The sequence below is a fragment of the Ambystoma mexicanum genome, chromosome 6p (assembly GCF_040938575.1).
Source record: "Ambystoma mexicanum isolate Mex_15411 chromosome 6p, UKY_AmexF1_1, whole genome shotgun sequence".
NCBI classification, from domain to species: Eukaryota; Metazoa; Chordata; class Amphibia; order Caudata; family Ambystomatidae; genus Ambystoma; species Ambystoma mexicanum.
Window position 1 is genome coordinate 998,408,183 of NC_090935.1, and position 14,195 is coordinate 998,422,377.

The 14,195-nt window shown below is 45.5% G+C and overlaps 1 protein-coding gene across 6 annotated transcripts in view; it reads left to right on the forward strand.

Annotated features, from left to right (window-relative positions):
- GRAMD2B (GRAM domain containing 2B) overlaps positions 1 to 14,195 on the forward strand; it is an 864,945-nt gene that overhangs the window by 795,972 nt on the left and 54,778 nt on the right. For 5 of the 6 annotated variants that reach the window (XM_069625597.1, XM_069625593.1, XM_069625595.1 and 2 more), the window contains one exon: positions 7,425 to 7,521. The exons of the other annotated variant lie outside the window; for it this stretch is intronic. In XM_069625597.1, the coding sequence (XP_069481698.1) occupies positions 7,425 to 7,521 (97 nt within the window). The remainder of the gene's footprint in view (positions 1 to 7,424; positions 7,522 to 14,195) is intronic. 6 annotated transcript variants of the gene reach the window in all.

The following is a 14,195-nucleotide window of genomic DNA, read 5'->3' on the forward strand; positions in this document are numbered from 1 at the left end:
GCACAGATCCACCCCACTGATGAGGTCCAACCAGACCGAAACACGTGTCTGGGGTTTCTGTGAAAGATAGTGAGCTAAAGACTCTGGGTAAGTAACCAGGACTAATGTCTGGCAGAGGGACTCCCAGGACCCCCCTTGTTAATTTGGCTATTCGACTGGAGACTGGGCCTGAAACACAGGATTTGTAGAGTTTAACTCCCTATTGTCTCTGTGTGCTTGAAACCCTTCTTCCCCGGGGTCCAACCCTTCCCTGTGATCCACAGCTCACCTTGTTTTCTTAGATAGTGTGCTCTCCGTCCTGCTTTCAGCGCAGGGGCGCGTTGATTGATGCGGGCTCGTTGCTGCCTAGTTACTTCACTGGCAAGAGTCTGACAGGTAAGTATGAGTCTTTTGAACAGTTCTCTAACTTCGTTCCTTTCCTTCCTTAGATGATGGCCGGCGTCCAGGGATGGCGGCGTGCTGCTGAGATGAGTAGCGCTGAAGGTGAGTGAGAGCGCGATGCGCAATGCACCCCTTTCGTATTTGCATTGAACTGAGTTATTTTTCTGTGTCTTTTAGGTGCCGCAACGTTTTCAGCGTGGATGCCGGTTATGAAGAACAAATGCGGTGGGTAAGCGCGGTATGCGGCGCCTCTAGATGTTTCCACGCTAACCTGGAGTGCGTTTCCCTCTTGCAGATGGATGAGAAGTTCCAGAGACCGAGTTCCCCCAGAACGGCTGGGATTCAGGTAAACGATTGAAGCTTGTACAGTATTTAAAAATAAGCGAAGATTTGCACAATGCTTATTAATGCCTTTTTTCTGTTCTTTTCCCTTTTCCTTCGGAAGCGGCGTGCCGGGATGGGAATGACACTGCCGAAGATGCCCGCAGAACAGAAGGAGCGATGAATGATGGGCAGAAGCGCCGCAAGGTAAGGCTGTTCCTAACAGTGTTCTTGTTCTTGCGGGAGCTGAGCGCAGAAGAAAGATGCAGGCCTACTGGAGACCGATCCGAACACGGTGAGTGTCACGCTGCAGGTGCAGAAAACGCAAAGCATGTTTCTCAGCCTGGGTGTGGCTTAAATAGCCTCTGGGTTCCCAGGTGTCTCTGGGCTGAACCACACCCAAAAGACTAGACTGCACATTCTGGGAACTGAAATTTGTGGAGGCATCCATCTTGTCCCCATCAATGCAATACAAGTCCAATCCCCAATGTTATCCTATGGGAGTGAGTGAGTGAGTCTGGTGCCACAAGTGCCAAGTCTGACTCCAAGTGGGTCTTTGGAGGGATGGAGAGGCCCTTGAGGGCCATGTAGGTGATCGTGGCCTGGCTCCAGCCTGACATCTTGGAGGGCTGGGGACATGAGGGGAAGGAATCATGACAGGTGTTGACTCCTCCGTGTGTTCACTAGACCTCGCGTCTCCAATGTCCTACCCCGGTGCCCCAGCTTGCCCTCCCCACTTTTCTGTCCGTCACCCTTTGCCTTTCTGTCCAGGCTTCATTTGCCTAGGAGTTTAAATCCTGTCCTAAGATATACAGGTCTGCTTCGATGTTTTGTATTGCATTAAATGCATTTAGGAGGAATTCCTCCTGCCATTGGTTGGAAGCATATATTGCTGCCAGCAGTACCTTAGCTCCATCTAGGCTACCCAGTAGTATCAGCAATCTGCCCCCCAATAGGTTTGTGGGTATGCACTCTTGCAACCTGCGCTGTTTGTGTAGGGCAATGCCCACTCCTCCTTTTTTGGTGTTCTGGGTTGCCCAATGAATCTGATCTATTCCCCCGCCTCTCAGTGGCCGCTCCTCCCCACTTATCACACACGTTTCTTCTAAGAAGAGTATGTGTAGCGAGGCCTTACAGAATTCCCTTACCACCAGTGATCTTTTGGTAGGGGAGTTGAGACCTTTCACATTTAGTGTGCCCACAGCTAGGCCCTTCCTAATCTCACTCCTTCCCATTATGGATGTACCCTCCTTACCCCCGTTTCTATCTTTTCCTGGCTAAGGACTCATCCCTGTTCTCATCCCCTTTCGCACATAGACTTCTTGTCCACCAGCCAATGTTTGCAATCCTCGAGCAAATCCCTTGAACTAATTCACAACCTAACTTTATAACTGTTAACACCACAAACTTGTTGTCTGAAGTAAGTTTCAGAGACGCCCTCTCTCTCACAGTGAGTTTTACTGACTCCCTCCAACAAATCCTTTGCATTTTTGTTTCCGTCAACTCTTCATAGTGGTTCTCATTCTGCCCTCGCACAGTCCGTACTCCGGAGCCTAATTCTGGCTGCTGTTCCATCATCTTGGGTACTTTGCGAGTCTGTCTATTCTCATGTATTTCCTTCTTGCTGGCCCGCTTCTTCTCCTTTGTGGGCCTGGCACAGGTCTTGCACCTTCTCTGCTCACGGATGGTCCTTGTGGGCTCCTTGGTATGGTCTCGACATCCGCCGTGAGATGACCCAAGGCCTGTTCTGCTTCTTACGCCGATGTTATTCTGTAGTCCACCCCCTCCACTTCAAATTGCAGCGATAAGGGGTGGCCCATCTGTACCTATCTCCTTTTTGTTCAGCCATTTTGTAAGAGGCCTGCAGGCTCTAGAATTGCCAAGGGTGAAGTTCGAGAGTTCTTGAGAGTTCCATGATTTTGGAACCTTCAAAGTCTATTTCTTGTTGTTTAGCCCTGTTCATTACATCCGTTCCGTCTTTATAGCTCAGGAACTTGACCACTATGGAATGTGGGCCACTTCCATAGGGCTTGCATTCTCTGTAGACTCTCTCAAGTTGCACTGCCTTTCCCCCTTTTGCTTTGAAGAGATGTGCTCTATACCTTCAACTTTGCTGTCCACCATTGTCATTCTGCCAGATAGGTCAGCTAGTGAGGCTTGTATATCCCCTCTGAGTGCTTTTATTTCAGGCAGGATATGTCTCGAGTCTTCTTTTGTTGAGAACATAGATATGTCCATTACAGGCTTCATTGTCTCCCCTGGGGACTTCTTAGCCACCTCTTCTTGTTCCCCTGTATGTGGTGCCTTTCCAGCCAGCTCCGTCCTGCCTATCAGTGCAGGAGCCTTCGTTACCCTTCTCATGGTCTTCAACCCCCTTTTCCTGTCTCGTATGGTCTTTGACCTCTGTACCCTTTTGTTCTCTTGACCATTTCCGTGGGTCCGAGTCTTAGCCCAGGCCCTCTTCTCTACAGATCTCATTCCTCACCACTTGTCTCTAGCTGCGCTGATTTTCTTCTCTTTCCCCACTTATCAGTGCCTTCACCCCCGTTTCACAGATCTGTTGCTGCCCTCCTCTATTCCCGCCTTCAGTGCCGGGGCCTTCCTATGTCTCCTCAGGCTGTGCAATGAGTACACCTTTCACTCCTGAGTGTCTCTGTTTTGGTTTTTACTGCGGGCGTCCAGTGACACCCCTCCCCCTGCCCATATAACTGAGCTTCAGTTGTCACCCCAGTGCCCATTCCGCTTCACCTGCGGTGGGCGAGGGTTCATCATTTGTGGAATTGCCACAGTTCCTCTCAGTTTCACCGCCCCAGAGTTCGCTTTCCTTGTTTATTCGCTCTTCCTGTCTGCCGCTCTCATCTCTGCATGTCTCTGTCCACTTGTAGCTGGCGGCCCGCTTCCGGTGTGTCTGTTTCGGCACCTTGCTCTGCTCATGTGCCTCCCCGCTGTCACCATGGTGACAGCGGGGAGCGGGTCACTCAGGTTTGCAGGGTCTCGATTGGGGTTCTCCCCTGACCCACACTGCGCTTATCTGTCCTCCACCACCTTACTCATGTGGAGGGTTCCTTTGTTGGTGGGCTCCTCTTGCCCTTCTAATTCAATTGCCCTGCACCCTTCCTTCAAGTCCTCTCCCCCGCCAACATTTTGATTCCGTCGGCTGCTGTCCCTGAACACGGGTGTGGCACATGTGCGCTACGCCCTGAGGGTCGGGGGAACGTCTGGGGAGCTTCTACCTCCCGACTATATTATGTTCTCCCCAGCGGGGATGAGGGTGGGGATGGCGGGTCCAGCAGTAATCTTCAAGCGGGAGGTGTCTCCTCCTACTCAGTTCCAGACTTACCCCGGTTGCCTTGCTTCCCGGAGCCTCGCACAGTGTTTCTAACACGTGTCTATGGGCTCAACAGGGGGACTGAGCCTACCTGCTTCATCCACCGGGACCTCTGCTCTCGTTCCGGATCCCCCACTTGGCGCCTGCTCCAGTTTCTGTGCTGCGAGGGAAGGCTCCTCCGCACCGAGGGCTGCCATCAACTTATCCCTTGTGTGGCTGCTCCTCCCTCTCTACTACCAGCTCTACTGGTTTTCTGTCGGTCCGCTCGGCGTACCTGCTCACATGCTTTCCACGGTCCGCCCTTGTCACTTCAGTGAATGATCCTCCGAGGTCCCTCTCAAGGGTCTGCTCACGACGTCTGCTCTTGCGTCGAATGCCCCTCGGCCCAGCCTCAGTCTTCCAGGGGGCAGCGGGAGGTTGTCTTCGCCGTCCGTGGGTTTGCTACGCACTTGAGTCATGGCTTGGCCTCGGCAGCCAGTTACTGATTCCGGCCCGCGCCTCTGTTGAAATTCAAAGCAGGCCTCTTGCGTGGCATGGTGCTTGTATCTCCTGTGCCGTCTGCCTTATCCCTTCCTACACGGCTCCAGTTACTCTCCCAGGTTCCATCTTCTTTTGGACGTGTCTGGGCTTCCATCTGTCGGGGAGATCTTCTCAATATCATCCCCTTTTTTCTGGAGGGACTGGGAGCTACGTGGCTATGCGACCATCTTCTCCTGTGCCCCCTTGTGGTCTCCATGCTAAATGTTTTTAAGCCAAATAAAGCTATTCAATTGAATTGAGAAGCTGGATTGGAAGGGGTATAGGCAGCACTGCCGTCTTGGTCCCCTCTCCTTAGCAGGAAGAGTATCTTGATAACCAGGATTGCTTTTGTAAACTGCCTTATTGTCAGTTACACTTGAACCCCTAGCTGTACATTCTACCTTATGTTTGTCAACCGTGACCTCGGCTAAGGACTCTGCTGTAAAAAAATATGCATGTTTTAACAGCAAAGAACCTCTGTAGATCTTTACTTTAAACACTTATAGCCTAGGTCTCTTATTGTGGGGATCACTGAATCTTTATACCATGAATCACGCCAATGCCACCATTTCAAGGTTTTTCTCAGGTCCTCTAGTCAGGGTTCAGTGAGACCAACCTCTAGTGTGTGCAAGTGGATTGCACCAATTTAGTCCAAACGCCCACTGATGAAAGTGGCAGAGCAGTCTGGCTTCACTCTAGGGACTGGAGGGGACTGGTATAGATCACACACAGACATACCAAATAAAATGGTCTAAACATGATTTATTGTAAAAAATAAATAAAAAAATATTCTTTGCATAGCAATAAAGACTACAGGAAAGTATTTACAAAATAGTACTGAATAAAACGGTAAAGGTGTCCAAGGACTCTGCACAGGCAGCAGACTTCCCAACGAGAGCAGCTGTGCCACAAAGCAACCTTTCCAACATTTCAGTCAAAACAAAACTGATCCAGATACACCAATGACCCCACCACCCCCCTCAGGATAAGAACAACTTGGTTGAAGCCGTGCAGGACTGTGAACTGGCTGTTCTTGCCAGTACAAAGATGGGGAATATCTTAAAGAAGGTTCTCCTGTTAATGTTGATCGAGAACATTACTTTTAGGAGGGGCCCAGGAGCAGCGTAGCATCCAAATGAGCCCTATGGTCTCTTAGCTCCCTTTGGATCAGATCAGGTGTTAGACTCAGGGGTTACACACATCTGCGGGGCGCTGGGTCACCCAGCTATCGAGTAACTCCCAAAGCACTATTCAAAGTGAAATATTTGTCAGCCATCTAGACCTCTATGGGCAGCCAAACTCCATAAAGGACACAAAACCAACCAAGGATGATGTGGATTAGAATGTCTTGTAGACACCTATGCTGCTCAAACTGGAGCCCAATCATGCAGTGGCTTCCTGTGCCTACTCTGTCAAGAGCCTGCTAGAGTGGATGCCCCAATATATGCATCACTGACAATAAAAACAATGGGAGACAACCTACAAAGTCAGTGGTTTGGATTCCAGAGCTTAAAACAGCAACATAGGCATTTTGGCAACTATACAGACCAAGGAGGCTAACTGTACAGTAAAATAAAATATCGACATGGCAATGCCATCCTGTAAAAGAAGACACTGCCCCAGTCTGCACCAAACACACTGCCTGGATGTGGAGGTAATAATGGGGGCAAACTTTAGTTGGGTAGTCAGTTGGATTTAAAAAGAACCTTACCTACCTAACAACAAATACCAGATTCCACATAAACCAACAAAAATACTTGGCTGCCTAACAAAGTGAATACAAAAGCAGTATAAAGAAAAATCTTAGCAAACGTGGAAACAAAGCCCCTGTGGAGAAACCAGGAATGCAGTGGTGCCCTTATATTTGCAATATCACTATCTCTCACAAATGATGCTATGTTAGGGACAGGGGAGACAACTCTGTAGTTGGCAAGCATGAACTAATGAAAGAGGGAAAATAAGTGGCTGTAGTCGCTCCTTATCGCGCAAGTTTAATGGCAAAGGAGTGCGTTTTCAGATTCTTATATCTGAGATGGAAATGCTCATATTTTTTTTTATGAAACCTGAAAATTAAATTAAAGTGATTTTCAAGAAAATAGGAAGATGTTACTTAAAAGAAGCCATTCGCTGCCCCCTACCTTCCCCATGTACACATGCAAACCATTTCTTACCAAGAGTCCTTTATTGCTAGGAAATGGCCAGTGATATGTGTACATTTTGAGATCTGCTCTGTTCCTTTGACGAGGTCAAGCCTTGATAGCTGGTCCATGGCATTCTCTTTCATGTTTGTGGAACACTTGCGTCCCATGCACACTCAATGGGATTCGCCAAAGACAAACAAAGTTCAAATTGAGTCTCTGTGTGATAAAGTACAGGCGTCAATTTAGAACATAGTGGGGTATCCCACGTTTTGCATGATTGTTACAGTAAGGTATTCAAAGCAATCCGCTGTCAGTAATGAACTTTCAGACTTGTATTCAAAAAAGCATTTATTTTATATTGTATTGATATGGATAGACAATATTCATCTCATATTGTACTTACACTGACAATTCAAAGGAATCAAAATACAATAAGTTTGACTGTAAAAATATTCAGGAAAAAAGAACCGAATCAAAAAAAGTTTTTTGTCTTTGGACAACCACATAGTGTGCATGGCACTTGAGTGTTCCACAGACCGTGGACACTGTTTCTCTTCGTTTTGTTAACCACGACCCAGGTATACACTCCCCTGCACCTCACTACTCACAATACACTAGTTACTTTCTTTGAATTAAAAGGTGTACAACTCTACAAATCCTTTTCACATTCTCTTTCATGTTTGCCAGCTTCTCGTTTCACCTCGGTCTCACGTATTTCTCTTCCCTATCTTCAGGCAGAATCAAGAAGGCTCATCTATGAGACCGTTGATCCATGTCAATGCTGATACCATCTGTGACGAGCTGACGACCAACCTAGCAAAACTTGACAAGGTACGGTTTGCTGTACTCCAGACATTGACAGTCCACTTTCTCACCATGTCAAACAGCTCAAACCTGTAGGGCAGTAAAACCAAGGGTATCCTTTTTTGATTCAGGTGCACGCTTAAATATTTTTTCATGCAATATAAACCTGGAAGATGTTCACCTATCCAAGGCGACTTTTATTTGTGTGCCTTTTTGCTCATATTTTAATCAGCTGGAAACATTCTTGCGCACAAGGCATTTATTACTCATGCTTCAGAGCATTTAGTGATCATCATATCAAGTGTTTATGTTGAGTGAAATCTGGCATGCTAGCCAGAGATGGACCCTGGTTACGTTGCTGTACTGCGAGGATGGAGCTCTGAACCTGCTGAATAGAACTTTTTTTTTTTGTTGGTCCTTAAAACAAATTCTAAATTAAAATCTGACCTTTGCTTCAGGGCAAAGTCATTTTGACCAAGACTTCAGTTTGAATCAGATTTTAACTAGATTTTTTCTATTGCCATTGCAGTTTGTACTAACTCTTCTCTTAACATGCAATGTTCTTCTTGTTTGAACTTATTTGTTTCATTGTCAGTCCTGGACTCCACCTTCTTGAATCATTACCTGATGTCAGAAACTTTAGTACTTGGATGTGTGGATATCCCAAGTTGTTTGTCTTTGTACACCTGCCTACTCTTCGAAAAACTGTTTCTTCAGTATCTTTTTAATGCTATCTTTGTTATTGAACCCTTTTACAAGTTGTTTTGTTTTTGGATTATCTACTTCAATACTAGGTCCATTGTGCCCCCTTGTCTGCTTAGCCAATATGTAGTTGTATGTATGTTTGGGTTTTTATATAGTATGAAGCTGGGACGAATAGTAGCACTGTGGAATGCATGGGCAAATGCCTCAAAATATACATTGGCGAGGTGGAGTCTGCAAGCGACAAGCTGCCAGTTGCTCTATTGGTTATAACTCGTAGAGGAGCTTTCCGAACAGTAGGGGCTTAAGTCCTTTCCTGAGCTGTAGTGACATTGGACCTGAGCCGATGTCTGTTGGGATGTTGTTCGACAGTGCAGAAGCGCAACAGGAAGTCTGTTTCCTGGTGTGCTCTTAATTGTGGTTTTCAGTTTCTCGTTAGTGCGGCTTCTGGAATTGTGCTGACCCTTGTAAGTGACCAGCTTTCGATGTTCACATTGCCCTGATTGTAATGCAAGAGATTTTGTAGATGATCCAGGCTCATATTGGTGAACAGTGTATATGCTTGAGTGTGTGGAAGATGGGTGTAAACTACCCGATACCAATGATTAATCTTGCTGTAGTCTTTTACATAATACCTCTTTAGTCGTGGAAGAACTGATGTAGGGCACCCAGCTAGAGTGTGTTCGTCCCCCGCCACCTCTGCCTAAGTGTGGCAGTATTAATGATGACAACTGTGGTACTGAAGTCAGGAATTGGTAGGAAGGTTTTTATACTGTATTATAGCAAAATATCTGTCATTACAATTTTCATATGTAATTAGACAGTACCCATTACAATGTTACACTCCAAAATACAGCTTTATCAACACTTGCCAATCAACATACAAATCCCACTGCATCATCATGTATATAACTTCCCAAATCATGCCTATACACACAGCATTCTAGACTGCACTCATGATATCTGCCTTATAGACAACTATTAGAGTACAGTAAACAATCCCTAACTCCCCTGTGCCTCCGATAGTTGCACTTTCCATCAAATCTTCATCAATAGCAGAGTATAGAGTTCTTATAACATAGGTCAACAGAATACTGCATGGTAATTATGAAGTTGCCAAATCACCCACAAATGCAACCTGGAGAACCATCAGTTAGCTTCTCGCCTCTTGTTTTTCTTATATGAAACATCCCGACCCAAACTACAGCATGCAGTACGCACGATAGGTGATTGTTTTCTTTTCCAAAATTGGTTCAGCAAATTCCCTTATTTCTTTTGGGCGGATAAGTATCTAACAGCAAGTACAATGCTCTCAAACCACCCCATTCCAACATGGTAACACCACCTTGAAATGATACCATTAACGTTCTATAATAGTGCCAACTCTGTCTTGGATCAGGATGTTAAATCCATCGCCCATTTCTCATACAATGGGCCTCTAGTAGATTTTCATTATTAACAACTTTTCTTCTTGGCTAAAATGATTGCCATTTTTAAACCTAGCCAAAACTTGCTCCGTTTTCTTCCAAGTAATTAAGGAAAGGATGCTGGCTTTGGGACTTTCCAACTTCCTTCTCCTAATAACTTCCACAATTTGGTATCGCAGAAAGGGCCTGCTTTGGAGCATGTAAAATATCTCATCGGTTTGGTGTTGTCAAGCTTTCTCAGCATATAGCCTGTAGATTATGGGCAATGAAGGTAATTCAACTGTTGCCTTAAATATGGCATTTCTACAAACCCCTCTTAACCCAATGCATGCTGTGTCACTGCTCATCAGTCAACACAACTCCTGATTCCTGACTCTGTCTTGCTCTAGCCTTCATCAATACTGGGGAAATGTTAGCTTGCATTTTCATATATTGGGTCCTCCCACAGCTCCAAAAAGGTACTTAAAACACCATAGTCGGTAAATTGGCATCCGTGGCCAGTGTTTGCAAGCTTCAATTCCCTCCGCAAGATCTCAAAGATGATTAACTCATCTCATCTAAAATCATATGACCAATCATAATGCCACCAACATTTTTCTACCTAGAGACAGCCGTCATTGGAGATGCATTCTGAAAAATCCCCATATTGGAGTTTTCTGCAAATGGAGTTTCCCATTTCAATCTCTACATGATGCAGAGCCATACTGCTTTGGCATTGGCAATTTCTCTAGACCCACTACATCCAACTTTACCCTCAGGCAGATAATCCTAATTTTTCTTTCCTGTACTATTAGCTAGGAGCGCAATCTCTGGCTGTGTGTGGATGCCGAGCAATGACACAAGTGAGGTAGGTGTAAGTATCTACAAACGAGCCTTTATTCATGTTTTTTCGGGATGGGGTTGGTGAAACACCTGCACGGTTTAGGGGGATTGACTAAAAACCAAACAGAACTGCTATGACCAATGTTTCTGAGATGGACCAACACAAAGTGAGGGGGCCAAAGTGTTCCCAACTTCAAATGAGTTTATCAAAAGAACCTAAACCTATACTTAATCAGACCTCCTCCCTCCAGGGACACCCTGTGCAATGGCCAACCAAAATATTCCAAAACCTAATCTCAAACTAGCCTATTATCCCCCAGGCTAATCCTAATCTAAAAAAAGGTCCACCACTCTGGCGGACAAAAGATCCACAACCTATCACTACAATGTTCAGCCTTATACTACAAAAGAATCCAAAACCCAGTGCATCAGCCTCTCTTCCGGGGAGTACTCGCAACTCTAAGGGGGGTCTTCCCAGTTGATGGGCTCTCCATGCTTCTTGTCCTTTCACCAATGGTCTCCTTCAGGTTTCCACCAGAATCCAGCTCTCCAGACCGCTGGGTTTCTGTTTGCTTCCAATGGACTCTAGACTCCTAGCAGGTTTTTAGTACTTTCCCGCCTAGCCTTTAGATGCCAATTTTTATTTCTCCCACACTTCCACCATCTCCCTGGGGGCGTCTCTTTTCTCTTTTGTAGTACCAGAATTCTCTACCTCTTTCTGGTAAGCAATCCTCAAAGGCTACCTCGTCAGACAGCAGTCTCTCTTCCAGGCAGGGAGCAGCGGTAGAGGAGTCTACCTCCTCTAGGTTTGAGACACCAAAGGACTGCCTACTGCCTCTCTCGTGCACGAGTATGTGGGCTTTCCTGTAAGCCTCTTAAGCTTCTTGGTTCCACAAATTGGGTAAGGGTCAGTTGAGCCTTCAGGTGTTATCCTGTTACCTCTTGGTGAGGTTTTTAAAATGTTTGCTGCTTCTGGCATCATCTTGGTTTTCTTTGGATGCTGTTTGGTGGTGCCACCCTTCTATGCCCTCATGAAAGGTGCCTACAAGGATGAATTCAGCTTACAGCACTACTTGCAAGTTTAAGCAAGCCAATCACTAGCGCGTGTCTGTTTTATCTGCGACTCCTGTCCGGTTTTGTGTTTTTATATGTCGGCTTGGGCCAGCAGCATTGGCTCTGTTATCCAAAATGTTTCAAGTCCCCAGTGGTAGCTGTGACTTTCAGCTCTCCCCCATATATAGGATGGTAAGAAGCTCTGACTCACCACTGAAAGATTTTATCTCATTGACAGATATGTGGTCTTCCAATCCATGTGGTCTTCCAATCTTGCTGTCATCAACAATGTTCCTAGAGATATTCAGTTATTTGTTCACTATCTGGCAGTGGTGATTGTGATTAAAACTGCTGATTGTACACCTTAAAAGTAGCATTGATGGTGTGTTGTGTCTTCTGTAGCCGCCTTCCCCTATCCCTCAACCTTATAACCAATGACAACAAGCTAGTCTCCTCCTCAAAGAAGCAGGATTACTTCTGAAGAAAAAGCCAGCTGTGTAAACGTTTGGGGCGTAGTATTAATTCAAACTGGCCTGCTCTCCATTTCCCACACAATCCCCATCATCCATCCTTGGTCATCTACAAAGCTTAGCCACACAGAGAAGAACTTAATTCGCTGCCTAGATTAATACTCTCTTTCATAAGAATATGTAAAACCATGAATCTACCCGTTCCATTGCATGGCTAGTGCACAATGATCCCTTTAAACATATCTTTGAGAGAACTGCTAAATGTACCGGTGGTCTACAAAGATATGGACCTAATTCGCACCCTCTTCTTTAGAGTTTAAATCCCAGACCTTCGAGGTGGCCAAGTTCCGCTTTTCCCACCGGAAGTGTTCATTCTTAATCCATCAACTACATCTCTCTGCCCTTTTACATACGCTAGTTTCCAAAACCTGCCAGATCCTACGAGGTTTCCTTTCATCCATCCACATTAGACTTGCACCATCCATGCTTATGAACAATCAGCTGTGCAGTCATCATATACCCTATCGAACTGCAACTTGGAACTTTTCATAAAGCTAATAACCAAATCCACCAAAAGAGCAATAGAGCAACCGGGAAAAGTAATAATCGCATACATAGTGTGCATCGTTTCATCAGGGGCGGGCAGGAGCCCTTCCTCCACTGTCTATCGGCTTCAGGAGAAGCACATCTAGGAGAATCGAGCCGGACCCTGCATCGCTCCTCATGCCTACTTGAGGTATCGATCATAGCATTTGAAAGCAGCAACCAGGTCCCTCAGATATAACAGATCTATGCTCCATCACATGGCTGATATTTTAGCCGTGCTATCATTTCCGCTTACGCCGTCTGAAAATGGCCGCAGCACTTTTGTCGCTGTCCAGTTGCTAAGCAACCAAATGCCAAAATCAGACAGCTGATTGGTCGCTGCATCAGATTTGTGCAGGCCAGCCTCACCAGAAGGCGTCAGCCGGCCTACATCCTAAGGGCTTCCTCAAAAGGGCCAAGCCTGTCTGCGCCTGTCGTTCTCCGGAGAAGCTGAGAGCCCATTACCTTGTTCCACACCCCCTCACAACTACAGGGTAAGAAGTATCCTAAATGTACCATACAACCTGCCTGATCCCATTTGAACATAACTCTAAACCTGCATCACATCACGTAGCTCTGCCAACACACCTACCGAGCGAAATAACCGTGTCGCTGATAGTCCTTCGAAAGCCTTGTACGAACATGTCTGCTCAGATGCAAGTCGAGCGTGCGATGGCATACACACCATAAAGTTCTCTCACCTATTTAAAGCTGAGCAACCGAACATTTCATATATTGTATCTTGTTCTGTTTGGCCATTGCCGCATGGTGCCCAACACCCCTGCTCTACATCCGCTTCATATCAATCTTCGCTCTTGTCCATTGAACCATGAGTACATGTGCATGTATGCACGAGCCTCTGAGCCCACACTTCCGTTCGCAATAATCACTAAGGTGTCTACATTACATCTTTGTTATAAGCTCTGCATTCAGATGTTTCATCAAGCCTTTTGTCTAATGATGTCGTAATACTATTGAGTCGCGATACTTGTCTTTAACGTGCATTTTTTAACATGCACTCCCTCTAATGCTCTTTAGTACACCCCAGCTGGATATTTACTCATTTTTAATGCGTGTATATGTATATGTATATATATATATATATATATATATATATTGCTAATTTCTTTTTTTCAAACACAATTTATTAATTTTCACACAAACATAAATCTCAACAACAATGTCTCACAATAATCAGAAAGAATGAAATGTACAGAATAACAAAAGCATCACAAATAGTTCAGACCAATAAATGACCAACCCTAGTGAAACAGTCAAAGTAACAGGAATACACAAAAGACACCACAAATGGGAAGAAGAAAGAAAAATAAAAGGGGGGGGACCCCACTCACCTTACCACAAGCACCATAGCTATCAAAGCAACCCAATCTTCACCTCAATCATAAAGCGCCATAAATGGACCCCATAGCTTCTTGCAATCCTCTTCCTTATCCTTATTACGATATGAAACCCTATCATATTGTGCCAAAATATTCAATTCTGTCAACCATTCATCAACATTAGGTTTTTTCCTCGATTTTCCAAATCCTGAGTATTAACTTAATCGCTATCATAATGGCCCTATCAATCCAGCAAGAATGTCTCCCAGCTCTTCCACCCTTATCTTTATGGGCAAGTAAAA